Source organism: Oncorhynchus mykiss, chromosome 16 (assembly GCF_013265735.2).
Source record: "Oncorhynchus mykiss isolate Arlee chromosome 16, USDA_OmykA_1.1, whole genome shotgun sequence".
Classification (NCBI taxonomy): domain Eukaryota; kingdom Metazoa; phylum Chordata; class Actinopteri; order Salmoniformes; family Salmonidae; genus Oncorhynchus; species Oncorhynchus mykiss.
Window position 1 is genome coordinate 10,328,958 of NC_048580.1, and position 16,050 is coordinate 10,345,007.

Genomic DNA, 16,050 nt, shown 5'->3' on the forward strand with positions numbered 1-16,050 from the left:
TCATGTAGAAAATTAACAAATCAATGTTGACCAAATTCGACATGCTCTGATGGACCACCCTACAAAAGAATCCTTACTTCATGGGCTCATTTTCATGGACCGCCTCTTCCTCTCTGGTAAAGCCAACTACGCAGTAACCTACTCACCTTTGAAAAAGATTACAGAGAGATCCAGAAAAGAGCTGTTAAATTCTACAACCACCTAAAAGGAAGCGATTCCCAAACCTTCCATAACAAAGCCATCACCTACAGAGAGATGAACCTGGAGAAGAGTCCCTTAAGCAAGCTGGTCCTGGGGCTCTGTTCACAAACACAAACACACCCCACAGAGCCCCAGGACAGCAACACAATTAGACCCAATCAAATCATGAGACAAAAAAAGATAATTACTTGACACATTGGAAAGAATTAACAAAAAAACTGAGCAAACTAGAATGCTATTAGGCCCTAAACAGAGAGTACACAGTGACAGAATACCTGACCACCCTGACTGACCCAAACTTAAGGAAAGCTTTGACTATGTACAGATACAGTGAGAATAGGCTTGCTATTGAGAAAGGCCCCCATACTCTAGAAGACAGGCTATGTGCACACTGCCCACAAAGAATTTGAAGACAAACCCAATTTTGATACTCCCATATCTACTGGGTGAAATACCACAGTGTGCCATCACAGCAACAAGATTTGTGACCTGTTGCCACAAGAAAAGGGCAACCAGAGAAGAACAAACACCATTGTAAATACAACCCATGTTTATTTATTTCCCATTTTGTACTTTAACTATTTGCACATCGTTACAACACTGTATATGGACATAATATGACATTTTTAATGTCTTTATTCTTTTGGAACTTCTGTGAGTGTAATGTTTACTATTAATTTACTATAAATTTTATTTTGTTAATTATCTATTTCACTTGCTTTGGCAATGTTAACATGTGTTTCCCATGCCAATAAAGCCCCTTGAATTGAAATTGAATTGAGGAGAAGTTAAACTAAAACGGTCGATTCGTGTCTAGACCGTAAAAATAGGACTTGCACCAGCCGCCCCTCCTACACACGTCAATCAAAACCCTTATCAACAAACGAGAGAATATTCCACCTATGGCAAGCCCTCCAGGAATCCCAACCTATCACAACCGTACTTCACAGCTTCCAACAAGAAATGCCACTCCTTCACGAACATGGCGTTTCACTAGTGGACTGTACACGGGCTTTTCGAGATCAAATTGAGGTTTAAACGGTGTGACGAGAGACAGACCTCGTTGCAACCTGAACGTGAGTGTGACAGATATATTTGGCGCATTGACAGTGGTGCCATTCGCTCTGTAAATTGCTTAGCGCGCGATTGCCAGTTATCGCAGGCGTCTCTTGTCATCGATAAGAAAACGAACCTTGACGTTGCAAATGGCAACGCTAGCTAGCTTAGCTCGCATTAGCTAGCTGGTGATGAATCGTAAACAGTGCTTTAGCTGGCAACGTTAACACGTGTTTTTGTCACACAGCATTGATTGTGCGAAGTTTTAGCTAGGTGCATTGCATTCTTGTTTTTCCATGGCAGAATCTGCAGACACTACCATTGACTCTCAGTTATCTAGATGGCATGTGAAACCATAAGCTCCGAATGCACACTAAAACCGGAAGTCACTATAAAAGCATCATGACATGTGGGCTGTCGTTCATCGCCTCTCTCTCTCTCCCATAGAAGACACTGTAAGTACAGGTCAAATCAGTGCAAGGAAATCCAAGGATAAGCATACGCAGAAAGTGAGTACATTTAATATATTGTACATCTGTCAGCAACGAATAGTTCTGCTTCTGACGTAGGCTCTTGTTGTGAATGGGCTGGCTATATAAGTTAATGATGTCTTTCCGTATGTGCACAGTAGTTTGCACCAGTTGCTTATTGGACCGCATTCTTACACCATGTATACATGTTAAGTAAATGGATCATACAAGTTGGGTTTGGTTCCTGTACCTGTTCAGCTGAAACTGTCAGAAAGACATCCGTCTCTGCCTCTTTCCCACGGACCTATAGCTAGGGTATGAAATCACTGCTATATACCAATACCGTAATCATTTCTTTCCCTTTTACTGATCTCTTCCCCACACAGATCTACCCAGCCATTTGTGACTACAGTAACTAGCCTCCTCAAAAACGACATCTCCCAGCGTACCCTGCAGTGAGTCCATGTGGGCGTGCGTGGTCATCCCCTCAGACTGGCAGAGCAGGCTGACATAGCGGGGCCAGTGGGTGACATTGTCCTCCAGCCGACGTTGGGGATCGAGGGGACAGCCAAAGTTGGGGATCGAGGGGACATTCGGAGGGTGAAGGCGCTGCCTATGCTCGTCTGGTGTGTGTGTGAGACTCGGAGCATGGTGAGAGGCTGCGCTGGTTGCCATGGAGCTACAGGATAAGAAGCAGGTGAGTTTCCTAGCGCCCAGCGACGTCAGCTGGCTCCCTGAAGTGGGCTGTTTGTGAAACAGAGACTCCTTGGGACGTGTGTGTGTGTGTGTTTGCGCTGACTGATCCCCGCAGACCGCTCTTCCAAGTTTTTTTTTTTTAAGTTGTCTAATAAATGTAAGCTATTCATGACAGACATTGAAACCGTCTTTGGTCTGGTGTCTCAAAAGAGGAACTGGACTGTCAGCTCGTTATCATGAGCCTGTACTTTTAAAGCAGTGAGCCAAAGGTTGACAAGTGTCAGCAACCACACCATCCGCTCTCCTTCTCAGCCTCCTCCCTTTCTGTCACCCCACTCTGCTGTGGAGTATTTTTCTCGGGTCATACAGGAGTAATAAAGGCCTAGAATATATCAGTTCAAATAAATGAATTGAATTGTGATTTGTCAGGGGGTTCTGCAGCACCCTCGGTACCATGACTTCCTGCAACTATGCATATACATGGGTTCTAACTTTTTACTTTACAATTGTACAATTTATTCTCCCTGCATATGAAAACCGAACACAAGATGATTCACACGGTGAACCTACTGTACATGAGCTGATGCCCACTAAGCTTTGAGGATTTTCCTACGATATTCACAACTTATTGAGCAATTATAGTCTGTAAAATTACTTTATCAAGCCAGCTGCAGATGAAACAAAGTAAATTCTCTCTTCCCTCTTTCCCTAGTTTTAGCTTGCGGCTATAACTGTCTAGCTGGCAAGATTTCGGATATTTACTAGCCAATACCAGTGACAAACGTGGGTATGTTATCAACATCTGGTAATACACAAACAATCTAGCTCACTTATTTTGCCAGCTAGAAAAAAAGGCCACAAACGAATTCAGAAACGGAGGAAGCTAACGTTAGCTGATGCCTCTTCAACAAGAAGCAGAGGAAGCTAACGTTAGCTGATGCCTCTTCAACAAGAAGCAGAGGAAGCTAACGTTAGCTGATGCCTCTTCAACAAGAAGCAACTGTGACAACATGGAACCTAAGATTTATTTTTAATAACTTTCCCATTGAACAAAATCCACAGTCCACTCCAAAGAAAGCCTGTCTCCAGGACTTCTCCAAAATGACCCCCAGATCCACAATCAGATCCATGACCAAAGCATCGCATTTCAATTTAGCCCGCAGGCAAGCTCTATCGCCTGGCACCACAGACCCCATCCATCGAGCCATCCACACACACAGAGCCCAAGTGCAGACAGTAGAGGTCGACCGATTAATCGGAATGGCCGATTAATTAGGGCCGATTTCATGTTTTCATAACAATCGGAAATCTGTATTTTTTTTAGGCAAGTCCGTTAAGAACACATTCTTATTTTCAATGACGGCCTAGGAATGGTGGGTTAACTGCCTCGTTCAGGGGCAGAACCACAGATTTTCACCTTGTCAGCTCGGGAGATCTAATCTTGCAAGTTAACTAGTCCAACGCAATAACGACCTGTCTCTCTCTCGTTGCACTCCACAAGGAGACTGCCTGTTACGCGAATGCAGTAAGCCAAGGTAAGTTGCTAGCTAGCATTAAACTTATCTTATAAAAAAACAATCAATCATAATCACTAGTTAACTACACATGGTTGATATTACTAGATATTATCTAGCGTGTCCTGCGTTGCATATAATCTGACTAAGCATACAAGTATCAAAGTATCTGACTGAGCGGTGGTAGGCAGAAGCAGGCGCGTAAACATTCATTCAAACAGCACTTTCATGCGTTTTGCCAGCAGCTCTTTGTTGTGTGTCAAGCATTGCGCTGTTCAAGCCTATCAACTCCCGAGTTGAGGCTGACGTATCCGAAGTGAAATGGCTAGCTAGTGTCGTGTCTTTAATATCATTAACTGAAGACTTATAGTTTTTATCAAAGATTCTCTCTAATTAGTTACTGCGCGATCAACTAATTAATCACGTAACTAATTAACTAGGAAGTCAGGGCACCAAGGAAAAATATTCAGATTACAATGTTATCATTTCCTAAAATAACTTTTCAGATATTTTATCTTTTGAATTAATGAAGTATTTACTGTACCTCACGTTAGTCTCATTCCAAATGTCGTAAATTGTTGGTTATCTGCACGAAGCCAGTCTTCACTATGAGTCTTCACTATGAGTCATCCATACATCAATTGTCTTAAACCATTTATTTATTACTAAGTAGGTAATTCACAGAAATGCATAAACAAACAAACAAACATGGTAAATGTGGTTACATGAAATGATAGGAGAATGTGCCCTAGTGGGCTGAACCGGCATGGCGGCTTGTTTGACGAGGGGGAGTGGGGGTCGACTAAGAAGTCACTACAAAGTGATAGCTATAACAATTGAAATGCTAATCCGTACACATGAACGCTCACTCAGTCGGGAACAATTGCAATCAATATATATATTTACGCTCAGTGTGTTGTCTTGATCGCTGGTGAAAAGTTAATTTATTTTGTAGAATTGTCCGTCTCTCTCTCTCGGTTGTGGTTAGAGGGGATTGTTCAGAGTGACATTCATTAATTTGTCATAGAATGAATTTTTCCGTGGTTGTCGTTCTTCGCGTTCAATGATGCCGAATTCCTAGCTGCAGACTAGTAATAAATATCAAGACTTGTTATTATTCTGTCGGTATCAATAGTCTAAGAGTTTAACCACGTGGTATGGTTAAAAATATTCAGCGATGGCATACACCTTTAGCCATCTCGTAATTGAGGTAAGCTTGGTCTGGTGATAATTTCTCAAAGTTGGGTTTTATTCGGAATGGCAGGAAAAGGCTATCCCAGGATGTCTGACCCTAACTGGGCTCAGGGGTGGTCCTCTGATTTAGTTCAAATCCAATTTCCTTTTTGAGTTTTCCTTCATTAAACAGTCCAAAATCACATTGTAAAATTGTGTAAACAGTGTCATACTCACTCATTCATCTTATACAACAATTAGATGTAAACCTTATATCTGGGGCTATTATATAAACAGCGTTATGGTAATGTGGCCACACCGTCTCCCATGAGCTTCCCAAGTTGTGACAAACTGACCAGTTCGTAGCTGGATTCTTCACCAAACTTTTTTCACTTTCTCCGGGACACTTTCTCCCCCCCCCCCCTTCTGCTGGTTTACCTTGGTAGGCTCTCTGACAGCGTGGCATGCTGCCACAAGGATGGATCGTGGGTATCCGGATTTGGAGTCGCCGTTCCGGACCCGTCATCTGGTCGTCGTCCAGACTGGAAGATCTGGGCAGTAACTTAGGCAGATGTTAACAACGCACACATACTCATGAAATGTATAGAATTACATTCATTCCCCAATGAGCGGCGTTGTGGCAGTAAGTGATGGTTGTATGGGGACTTTGTTAATGGCTCTATCGCTTCCTAAGTGTCAAAGGAACTGAACCGAAAAGGAATGAAAGCATAAACAAAAGATATACAAAACATAGTTCTCACACAAAAATCAACTAATTGGACTGTATTCTATATACGTCCAATGTTCTGGCAAAATGACTATCATGACCTTGTCTCTAATGCCATATCTAGGGTTTTCCTACTTGGTGTGTTCCTTAGGCACTATCCTAAGTTGATAACTATATGATAAGTTTACAGCTGGAAGGCACTAGTTTTGGCAGTCTACAGGGATGACCTATGGACTTCTGGGAAGAAAACTGGTGAGTGCTGTAGAGTCAAAGGCCTAGAAGTAAATGTTCAACTTTATTTACTACGGCTGGTATTTTGCTTGGACCCTTAAGTGATCCTAGCATAAATCCTAATTGGATGTTCTGTTGTGCATGTGCGTTTATGCTTACACAAGCACGCATGTCAAGGGAAGAAAACCAAGCATCCTGGCAGATTGCAACTTGTTCAGAATGAGTCTGACGTAGTCAGGTAATTTTTAGGTCAATGCCTGGAGATCAGTCAGAATTGGTGTCGAGGGAGTCTAGTAGTTTTTACTACAAGTCACTGTGTCTTCCACTATTGTAGTAGCGATAGGTATGAAGTCTCTTTCATAGCTATGTTATCCACATAGAAGCTAACCTCACGACGGAAGTACTCTTTAAGTATTGTACCAGTCGTACGTGGTGTGATCGTGGTTAATGATTCTAATAATTTTCCTCCTCAATGGAGGATTCTATTTATTAGTGACATGTGTGTTAACCATTGGAAGAGTGCACTGGAGATTCCCTTCCCCGTGTTGCACTCTGAGTGACTCCTATGTGGTTGTTGTCAAGGGTAATTTGATTGGTTAGGTCTCTAACCTTCTTACTGATTGTAGCTAGACTGACTGTCGCTGGTATTGGTACTGGTGCTCAAAGGGACCAGTTATCCTACCGATTTATTCTGAAATATTATACTACCGGAACACATGATTGGAGCATTTTACTAGTTGTATTGCAGTTGAACCTACACATGGCAAGGAATTATTATTGTTGCCATTTGTTTTGGAGGTGGAGGTGGTCCTCAGTACTGTCTTAGATGTGTTCTAAGATAATCCCCGTCTAGGGGCCTGTCTGCTCCGCACTGTTCTCATAGGGGAGTTTACAACTACATTTCATTTATGCTCTGGCGGCCTCATACGGTGTTGTCCTTAGTCTCGACCCCCCCCCCCCCCCCCCCCCACCGGCCTCATGGGTCTGGGCTACTATTCCCCCCCTTTGTGTCTCGGGACCCCCACACCAGCAGGTGGTGTTGGTGTCTGAGGCGCAAACGAAAAGGTCGAACCCTATGTACGAGTTGTCAGCGGCCGCGTTATGAGAATGGCTGTAACCTTTCAACCAAATATCCTGGTGTTTGTGCTTCAAAATGCTCAGTGGCTGTCGAGGTCTGTCAGTCACCACCGCGTCCGGCAACCTCTTCAGTACCTGCGAACTGAGACGAGGATATCGGTCTGTGATATCGCAAAGTGCTTCACCAGTGGGAGTCATCGGGTCAATTGCTGGACTGATGCCATTAGTGACATTTTAAGGGGTGACAGTCCCCAACAAAGCGGAAGGTGTATCATCGGAATCAGAGTATACTCTGCGCATCAGTGTTTTTCTTGCTGAGATGGCCGCAGTGCTTGTGGAAGTGTCCGAAGGGCAAGAGGAGTTTATCTCAACTACCATATTGCACGACTGCAAGGAGGAGGGAAGTTGCGTATTCACAGAGACAGCTGGCTCGAAATCATGAAAAGAATGGTCAATCAAGTTGGCTGATGGAATGTGTCAAGATATTGTAATATCTCCTTGGATCGGATTCTGCCCCAAGAGGTTTCTAAATGTATTTTTCCCAAGGGGTGCTTTTGACAGATACCTCTCGTGAATGACTGCGTTGCAGCTAGCGTTAGGGGAAGACAGTATGGTCAGTGGAGGAGGCACGGTGGCCTGTGACCATACCTGGTTGGTTTTCCAATCCATCAATGGGAGTAACCAATCCATCAAGTCTGCTCCAAGTAGCAGGGTTACAGTTTCGAGGCTGGTAACATACACAGGGTGAACGAGCTATACGTCCTGGAAGTGTAGTTTCAGCATGACTCTCAATGTGAGAGGCGAGGTAATCTGAGTGACCCCTCGAAGTGTAGTGTCGCATCGTTCCACTTTTAACCAACGTTTAGTTGGCTTCAAAGCCCTTTTAAGATCATCAAACAATGTTTGAGAGATGAGTGATATTGTCGCACCCGAATCAATTAGCGCATGACAAGTTAAGCGTTTCCAGGTATGGCCGTTTAGATTTGTGTTTAGTGGACATATTCCCCACAAATTGGAGTGGTCGTTCGCAACGACGTGATGTGCCATTTCTGTTCAAGGTGGAAGCAGATTGACTTTTCCGATTTTGAGTGGGCTTGGCTTTCACGAAGCGTTTGACCTTTTTCTTTGCAACCTTTGTATCAGAATCTATAGACAAAGCCCGGGGGCTTGTTTCTTGATCAAGCGGGCCCTGGATAGGGTCTTGAATGAGAGCGGGAGAAATAAGAACTTTAACATCCTTGCTATGGGTGTTAACTCCTACGGATCTGGTGTCCGATAATTCCCCGTCTAGTCCTTGTGACTTATCTTTTACCCTTTTCTCAAATTGTTCTCGCTTTAGTTCTTCCCATAGTGGAACTTCTGGAGAACATTGGTCTATGTTTTGATCGTCCTTCAACCCTTTGTTACCCTTGTGCTCTGACACTTTGTGTGGGTTGGGTGCAGGAACGTAGCGAACAGGTCGATTGTAGCGGTAGTCGTTTTGATGGCGACGTACTTTACAGTTATTTAGACCGCGGAGGTTATTGGAATCATGGTTTCGTGGTAGAAACTGTTGTTGTGCGTCATCTTTAACGCTCCAATACCTGATAATGCACCCTCTAACTGGAGTGAGTGCTCCTGGTCAAACTTCAAAACCGAGTGGTCAGGGCTCTTAGCGTTGTGAACTTTTGATGCCTCATGCTGTGCTTGCAAGCTCTCTGAGTTGTAAGATAGACAAGCCAACGTGGGCGGCAGGGCCCAAGTAGGTAATGAAGGTAGGATACATGTTCGACAGGAACATTTGTTTAAAAGGTAACAAGTCTTCCATGCCTGTTTCAGTGAGTAGGCCAAAGTAAGCTGAACAAAGCCTATGATAGTAAGCCTGTGGGTGTTTGTTCTGAGCTTGTTTGACGGTGTTAGCCAGTGAGCTATTGTGTTTGCAAGTCACAGAACCACTGAATTCTAAATTCAGAGCTGTGTCAAGTTTAGCGTAGACATTTAGCACGTGTTGCTGTTGAAGACGAATGAACCTTGTCACGTGTCTATTCGATGTTCGCTTTAACAGGTAAACCCTGTCAGAATCCGTAGTGTTCGGGTAGCCCTCCAACGCGTCCTCCATGTCCGCTAGGAACGTCTCAGTATCGTTTGGCTGACCTGGAACGGGGTCAAAGGTGGGGAAATTCTTGATGAGTTTGTCAAGGTATTCCGCGCCAAGCGGGCGAAGACGGTTGGCTTCATCCTGTGGGGAGATTGGGGCCGAAAGGCCAAGAGGAGAAGCCAAGCCTTGTTATTGTTGGCCAAGAGGCGCAATATTACTCAGTGCCGAATGGCCAAGAGGAGAAGACTGAGGGACACATGAGGGAGGCAAGGTCTGAAACCTATTGTTTTTACTCCTGTGAGTACAGGGCTCCGGTTGCTTGGGTTGGTAGTCACGCTGGACTTCCTCCAGATTGTACCTAAGGGTGGTATTCTGCTGCATTGCATAGTCCACTTGAGCGCTTAGAGTACTGATTTTGGACACGTGAGTGTCACACTTGCTCCTTATCAAACTTATCTGTCATGGTTTGCAGATGGAGGTCTTGAGTACAGAGCGAGAGAGTTAGTGATAGGATTTCCTCCGCTTGCTTAGAAATCAATATTTCCATTTTCATCACCTGAGTTCTCTCATCATTCATTTGGTCAGCGACTTCAATGAGTTCTGCTGATTTGTCATCCAACTTTGTCATTGTGTTCATTAACTGATTGTCTTTGGTCTACAGCGTATGAGTAGAATGAGTAGAACCGTGTTACTTTGAGTAACGTTCAACAAAACTGCATACATTTTATCAAGTTGAGCGCTCTTGTTTGGAGATAACTCTTCAGATTTATCTAGTTTGGCGTGAACAACATCGTATTTAATTTTGGCTAAGTCGAGTTGTTCCTGTAGCATATGATTTTGTTCCTGTAGAAGACGATTTTGTTGAAGAGCTTGTGCTTGTTCATCGTCATACGATTTTGCAATTACATTTAATTGTTCAGTTTTCAAGCGCAGTTCCATAGCTAGCAGAATTTTTCACATTTCTGCATTTGTCATTGGTTTCCCGGTTCTCTCCACCTGTCCCTTTATGTCTACCTTCGCCTGCTCGTGCTTCAGCTGTGCATTGCGGTATTGGACAGATGCCAATCTCGGATGGCAAGACATCAGGGCTAGACTGGAGAGACCCCTTACGAAGCCTGTGCCCGATGGTTGTTTTTGGAAAGCGTTGTGGTCTGCTTTTCCACTAATGGCATAATTAGGGTTGGTATCGCTGCTGAGGTCAGAGATCAATCCATTTGCGGGTGGAGGTTCACTAATTAGCGGGCGAGTGGGGACTACCCCCTCTGATAGTTAGTGGGGACTACCCCCTCTGGTAGCGAGTGGGGACTACCCCCTCTGGTAGCGAGTGGGGACTACCCCCTCTGGTAGCGAGTGGGGACTACCCCCTCTGGTAGCGAGTGGGGACTACCCCCTCTGGTAGCGAGTGGGGACTACCCCCTCTGGTAGCGAGTGGGGACTACCCCCTCTGGTAGCGAGTGGGGACTACCCCCTCTGGTAGCGAGTGGGGACTACCCCCTCTGGTAGCGAGTGGGGACTACCCCCTCTGGTAGCGAGTGGGGACTACCCCCTCTGGTAGCGAGTGGGGACTACACCCTCTGATAGCTTGCACATTATTAGAACATTTTGAAAGGGAAAAAAATGTTTTTCCTAATTTTCCTAAGTTTGGTTTTGGAATATATTGGGAGCTGCAAAGATTATTTTAATCTATTTATAGACGTTAATGAACCATCAGTACTGGACAGTACTGTGAAAGTTGGACGTGAATGAATTTGCAAAAGCAAAGTGAAGTAATCGATGATAATGATTAATACCTGGATAGGCTATCTAGGAATTAAACTTTAAATTCACCTGGGAAGTTGGTTCATCTAGGTTACTATTGCAAAGTTTAAGGTGTCTCATTTAATTGGAAGAACCTAGAAAGGTATGTCCGACAATTTAAATAAATAAATTGAATGAGACGATAATACCAAAGCAATTAAGATTGCTGGATTATTTTAACGTGATCCACGTTTGGATTTCCAACACTTTTTTTTAAGGAGTTGTACTTGCGATTCTTCACCACCAGTGATGCTGAAATCAAATGGAAATACAAAGACTTCAGTCGCGCAAGGCGGAGGAATTTAAACGGAACACAGGAAGTGAAAAATATTCCCTCTGTTAGTTTAGCCTGTCTCGTGCCCAGCTATATCACGTTCTAAGCACAAAATAGGGTCCCTTTCACCATGGAAAGGGTGGGTTTACTAGTGACGTCTCACATTAAACCTTTCGGCATACTTTGCTAGCGTTATGTTGATCGGAGCGACACGGTACATAGTACGATATGCCTGTAGTTTAGTGTGGTTGGCGGGCAGAAATACTTTGCCTCGGTCACCAAACGAATATATTCTAATTTCTAACCTTTCTGGCTTTAGAAGTTAATATTGACCGACAGAAATAGTACCGTTAGCCTAACGGACTAAATCTGGAATTCATCACTCATTGCTCTGACACTAAAAACCACTACCGGAGGCTCACTGTAGCCTATTCAAATGGGAACACACATACAACCAATTTGAATGTATACAAAGCAGTCTGTTTGTACACTTCTGTTTGCACAATTGATATATAGAATTCCACAGCAAAGTCTAATTCTTATATTAGATTCCTCGCACGGAGCGTTATAAATGTATTTGATCAAAATGACCCAAACGTGCGTCCTAGTTTCAAAGTCCTCAAGGGGGTGCCATAAATGTTGTCTTTACTATCATTAACTGAAGACTTATAGTTTTTATCAAAGATTCTCTGTAATTAGTTACTGCGCAATCAACTAATTAATCACGTAACTAATTAACTAGGAAGTCGGGGCACCAAGGAAAAATATTCAGATTATTTTCAGATATTTTATCTTTTGAATTAATGAAGTATTTACTGTACCTCACGTTAGTCTCATTCCAAATGTCGTAAATTGTTGGTTATCTGCACGAAGCCAGTCTTCACTATGAGTCATCCATACATCAATTGTCTTAAACCATTTATTTATTACTAAGTAGGTAATTCATAGAAATGCATAAACAAAACAAACAAACATGGTAAATGTGGTTACATGAAATGATAGGAGAATGTGCCCTAGTGGGCTGAACCGGCATGGTGGCTTGTTTGGCGAGGGGGAGTGGGGGTCGACTAAGAAGTCACTACAAAGTGATAGCTATAACAATTGAAATGCTAATCCTTACACATGAACGCTCACTCAGTCGGGAACAATTGCAATCAATATACAGTGCCTTGCGAAAGTATTCGGCCCCCTTGAACTTTGCGACCTTTTGCCACATTTCAGGCTTCAAACATAAAGATATAAAACTGTATTTTTTTGTGAAGAATCAACAAGTGGGACACAATCGTGAAGTGGAACAACATTTATTGGATATTTCAAACTTTTTTAACAAATCAAAAACTGAAAAATTGGGCGTGCAAAATTTTCAGCCCCTTTACTTTCAGTGCAGCAAACTCTCTCCAGAAGTTCAGTGAGGATCTCTGAATGATCCAATGTCGACCTAAATGACTAATGATGATAAATACAATCCACCTGTGTGTAATCAAGTCTCCGTATAAATGCACCTGCACTGTGATAGTCTCAGAGGTCCGTTAAAAGCGCAGAGAGCATCATGAAGAACAAGGAACATACCAGGCAGGTCCGAGATACTGTTGTGAAGAAGTTTAAAGCCGGATTTGGATACAAAAAGATTTCCCAAGCTTTAAACATCCCAAGGAGCACTGTGCAAGCGATAATATTGAAATGGAAGGAGTATCAGACCACTGCAAATCTACCAAGACCTGGCCGTCCCTCTAAACTTTCAGCTCATACAAGGAGAAGACTGATCAGAGATGCAGCCAAGAGGCCCATGATCACTCTGGATGAACTGCAGAGATCTACAGCTGAGGTGGGAGACTCTGTCCATAGGACAACAATCAGTCATATATTGCACAAATCTGGCCTTTATGGAAGAGTGGCAAGAAGAAAGCCATTTCTTAAAGATATCCATAAAAAGTGTTGTTTAAAGTTTGCCACAAGCCACCTGGGAGACACACCAAACATGTGGAAGAAGGTGCTCTGGTCAGATGAAACCAAAATTGAACTTTTTGGCAACAATGCAAAACGTTATGTTTGGCGTGAAAGCAACACAGCTGAACACACCATCCCCACTGTCAAACATGGTGGTGGCAGCATCATGGTTTGGGCCTGCTTTTCTTCATCAGGGACAGGGAAGATGGTTAAAATTGATGGGAAGATGGATGGAGCCAAATACAGGACCATTCTGGAAGAAAACCTGATGGAGTCTGCAAAAGACCTGAGACTGGGACGGAGATTTGTCTTCCAACAAGACAATGATCCAAAACATAAAGCAAAATCTACAATGGAATGGTTCAAAAATAAACATATCCAGGTGTTAGAATGGCCAAGTCAAAGTCCAGACCTGAATTCAGTCGAGAATCTGTGGAAAGAACTGAAAACTGCTGTTCACAAATGCTCTCCATCCAACCTCACTGAGCTCGAGCTGTTTTGCTGTTTTGCAAGGAGGAATTCAGTCTCTCGATGTGCAAAACTGATAGAGACATACCCCAAGCGACTTACAGCTGTAATCGCAGCAAAAGGTGGCGCTACAAAGTATTAACTTAAGGGGGCTGAATAATTTTGCACGCCCAATTTTTCAGTTTTTGATTTGTTAAAAAAGTTTGAAATATCCAATAAATGTCGTTCCACTTCATGATTGTGTCCCACTTGTTGTTGATTCTTCACAAAAAAATACAGTTTTATATCTTTATGTTTGAAGCCTGAAATGTGGCAAAAGGTCGCAAAATTCAAGGGGGCCGAATACTTTCGCAAGGCACTGTGTATATTTACGCTCAGTGTGTCGTCTTGATCGCTGGTGAAAAGTTAATTTATTTTGTAGAATTGTCCGTCTCTCTCTCTCGGTTGTGGTTAGAGGGGATTGTTCAGAGTGACATTCGTTATAGAATGAATGTTTCGGTGGTTGTCGTTCTTCACGTTCAATGATGCCGAATTCCCAGCTGCAGACTAGTAATAAATATCAAAGACTTGTTCTTATTCTGTCGGTATCAATAGTCTAAGAGTTTAACCACATGGTATAGTTAAAAAGATTCAGCAATGGTCTACACCTTTAGCCATCTCGTAATTGAGGTAAGCTTGGTCTGGTGATAATTTCTCAAAGTTGGGTTTTATTCGGAATGGTAGGAAAGGGCTGTTCCAGGATGTCTGACCCTAATTGGGCTCAGGGGTGGTCCTCTGATTTAGTTCAAATCCAATTCCCTTTTTGAGTTTTCCTTCATTAAACAGTCCAAAATCACATTGTAAAATTGTGTAAACAGTATCATACTCACTCATTCATCTTGTACAACAATTAGATGTAAACCTTATATCTGGGGCTATAATATAAACAGGGTTATGGTAATGTGGCCACACCGTCTCCCATGAGCTTCCCAAGTCGTTACAAACGGACCAGTTCGTAGCAGGATTCTTCACCGATCTTTTACACTTTCTCCGGAACATGAAATTTGTTCGTACCTCAAGTTCTGTGAGGTGGAAGGATTTCCTTTGTCTCCATGAAAAACTACTCTCTATAACTGTGTGTCCATGAGGTCTTCTCAGGAACTTACGACCTCTGACCAGAGCAGCCTAGTTGAAGGAGGCCAAGGGGGAGGCAGGGAGAGGGGGATGGGCTTGCTATACCCAAAAAGGCCAACGTCATGACACTAGTTAGCGCGCGCTAATAGCGTTTCAAATGTCACTCGCTCTGGGCCTTCTAGTAGTTGTTCCCCTTGCTCTGCATGGGTAACGCTGCTTCGATGTTGGCTGTTGTCATTGTGTTGCTGGTTCGAGCCCAGGGAGGAGCGAGGAGAGGGACGGAAGCTATACTGTTACACTGGCAATACCAAAGTGCCTATAAGAACATCCAATCGTCAAAGGTTAATGAAATACAAATGGTATAGAGGAAAATAGTCCTATAATTCCTATAATAACTACAACCTAAAACTTCTTACCTGGGAATATTGAAGACTCATGTTACTTTTTACGAAGTTTTCCAATTTGCGTGACCAGAGTTATACTCACGTTTGCATAGCAAGTGCTGCTACTCCCTGCTACCCCTCAAAGGTTGGGTCCCCCCCCCTTGTTTTAAGGGTCTGGGGGTTGTTATGTAGAAGGACTAAGCTCAGTTCAGGTGACTTTTTAAAAGGACTTATTACTCTAAAATGAAGGAAAAATATATATTTCCACCTCCCAGAAATTGTTAAATTATTTGTTAAAATTATTTTCACATATAGCCTATGCATGGTCCATATTATCAGGTATACTATTAGCAATACGCATTATTACCTGTTACCCAGCTAATGCTGCATAAATAAATAGTCTGAAGCATGGGGTTGCCTCTGCATTTACCCTGTTGGGCTAATCATTAGCTAGATCCCAAATGTGATATTTTAACTAGTTAGCATCCTATTGATGAATTTTAAGTCCCCAAAAACTTGCATAAACACTGAATATAATGTAGGCCTGTCTTGTTTGGGTAACTTGGGGCCACTCCACCACCCGGGGTAATACGCCCCCTGTCTGTACTTCTCACAGAAACCACTTCATGGCAGTTTTTCCCCCAACACTTTCACTGGTGACCACTACTCTTGCTCAACTGAAAGTGTTTTGAGGTCGGGTGGCATTTTACCCCATGTTACCCTACAATTTACCCATGTTACATTTAACCCCACTTTCCCCTATGCACTCCCAGGGAATAGCAGTGGTAACTTGCTTAACCATGCCACTGCTAAAAAGTATTGGTTTAAAATGTTGCAGTTTGCTCA

The 16,050-nt window shown here is 43.1% G+C and overlaps 1 protein-coding gene across 2 annotated transcripts in view; it reads left to right on the top strand.

Moving 5' to 3' along the window:
* The first annotated feature begins 1,120 nt into the window (after positions 1-1,120).
* LOC110491336 (transmembrane protein 94) overlaps positions 1,121-16,050 on the top strand; it is a 43,013-nt gene continuing 28,083 nt past the window's right edge. For both annotated transcript variants that reach the window (XM_036946118.1, XM_036946119.1), the window contains exons 1-3: positions 1,121-1,277; positions 1,705-1,766; positions 2,114-2,424. In XM_036946118.1, coding sequence (XP_036802013.1) covers positions 2,401-2,424 — 24 coding nt within the window. In that variant the 5' untranslated portion in view covers positions 1,121-1,277; positions 1,705-1,766; positions 2,114-2,400. The remainder of the gene's footprint in view (positions 1,278-1,704; positions 1,767-2,113; positions 2,425-16,050) is intronic.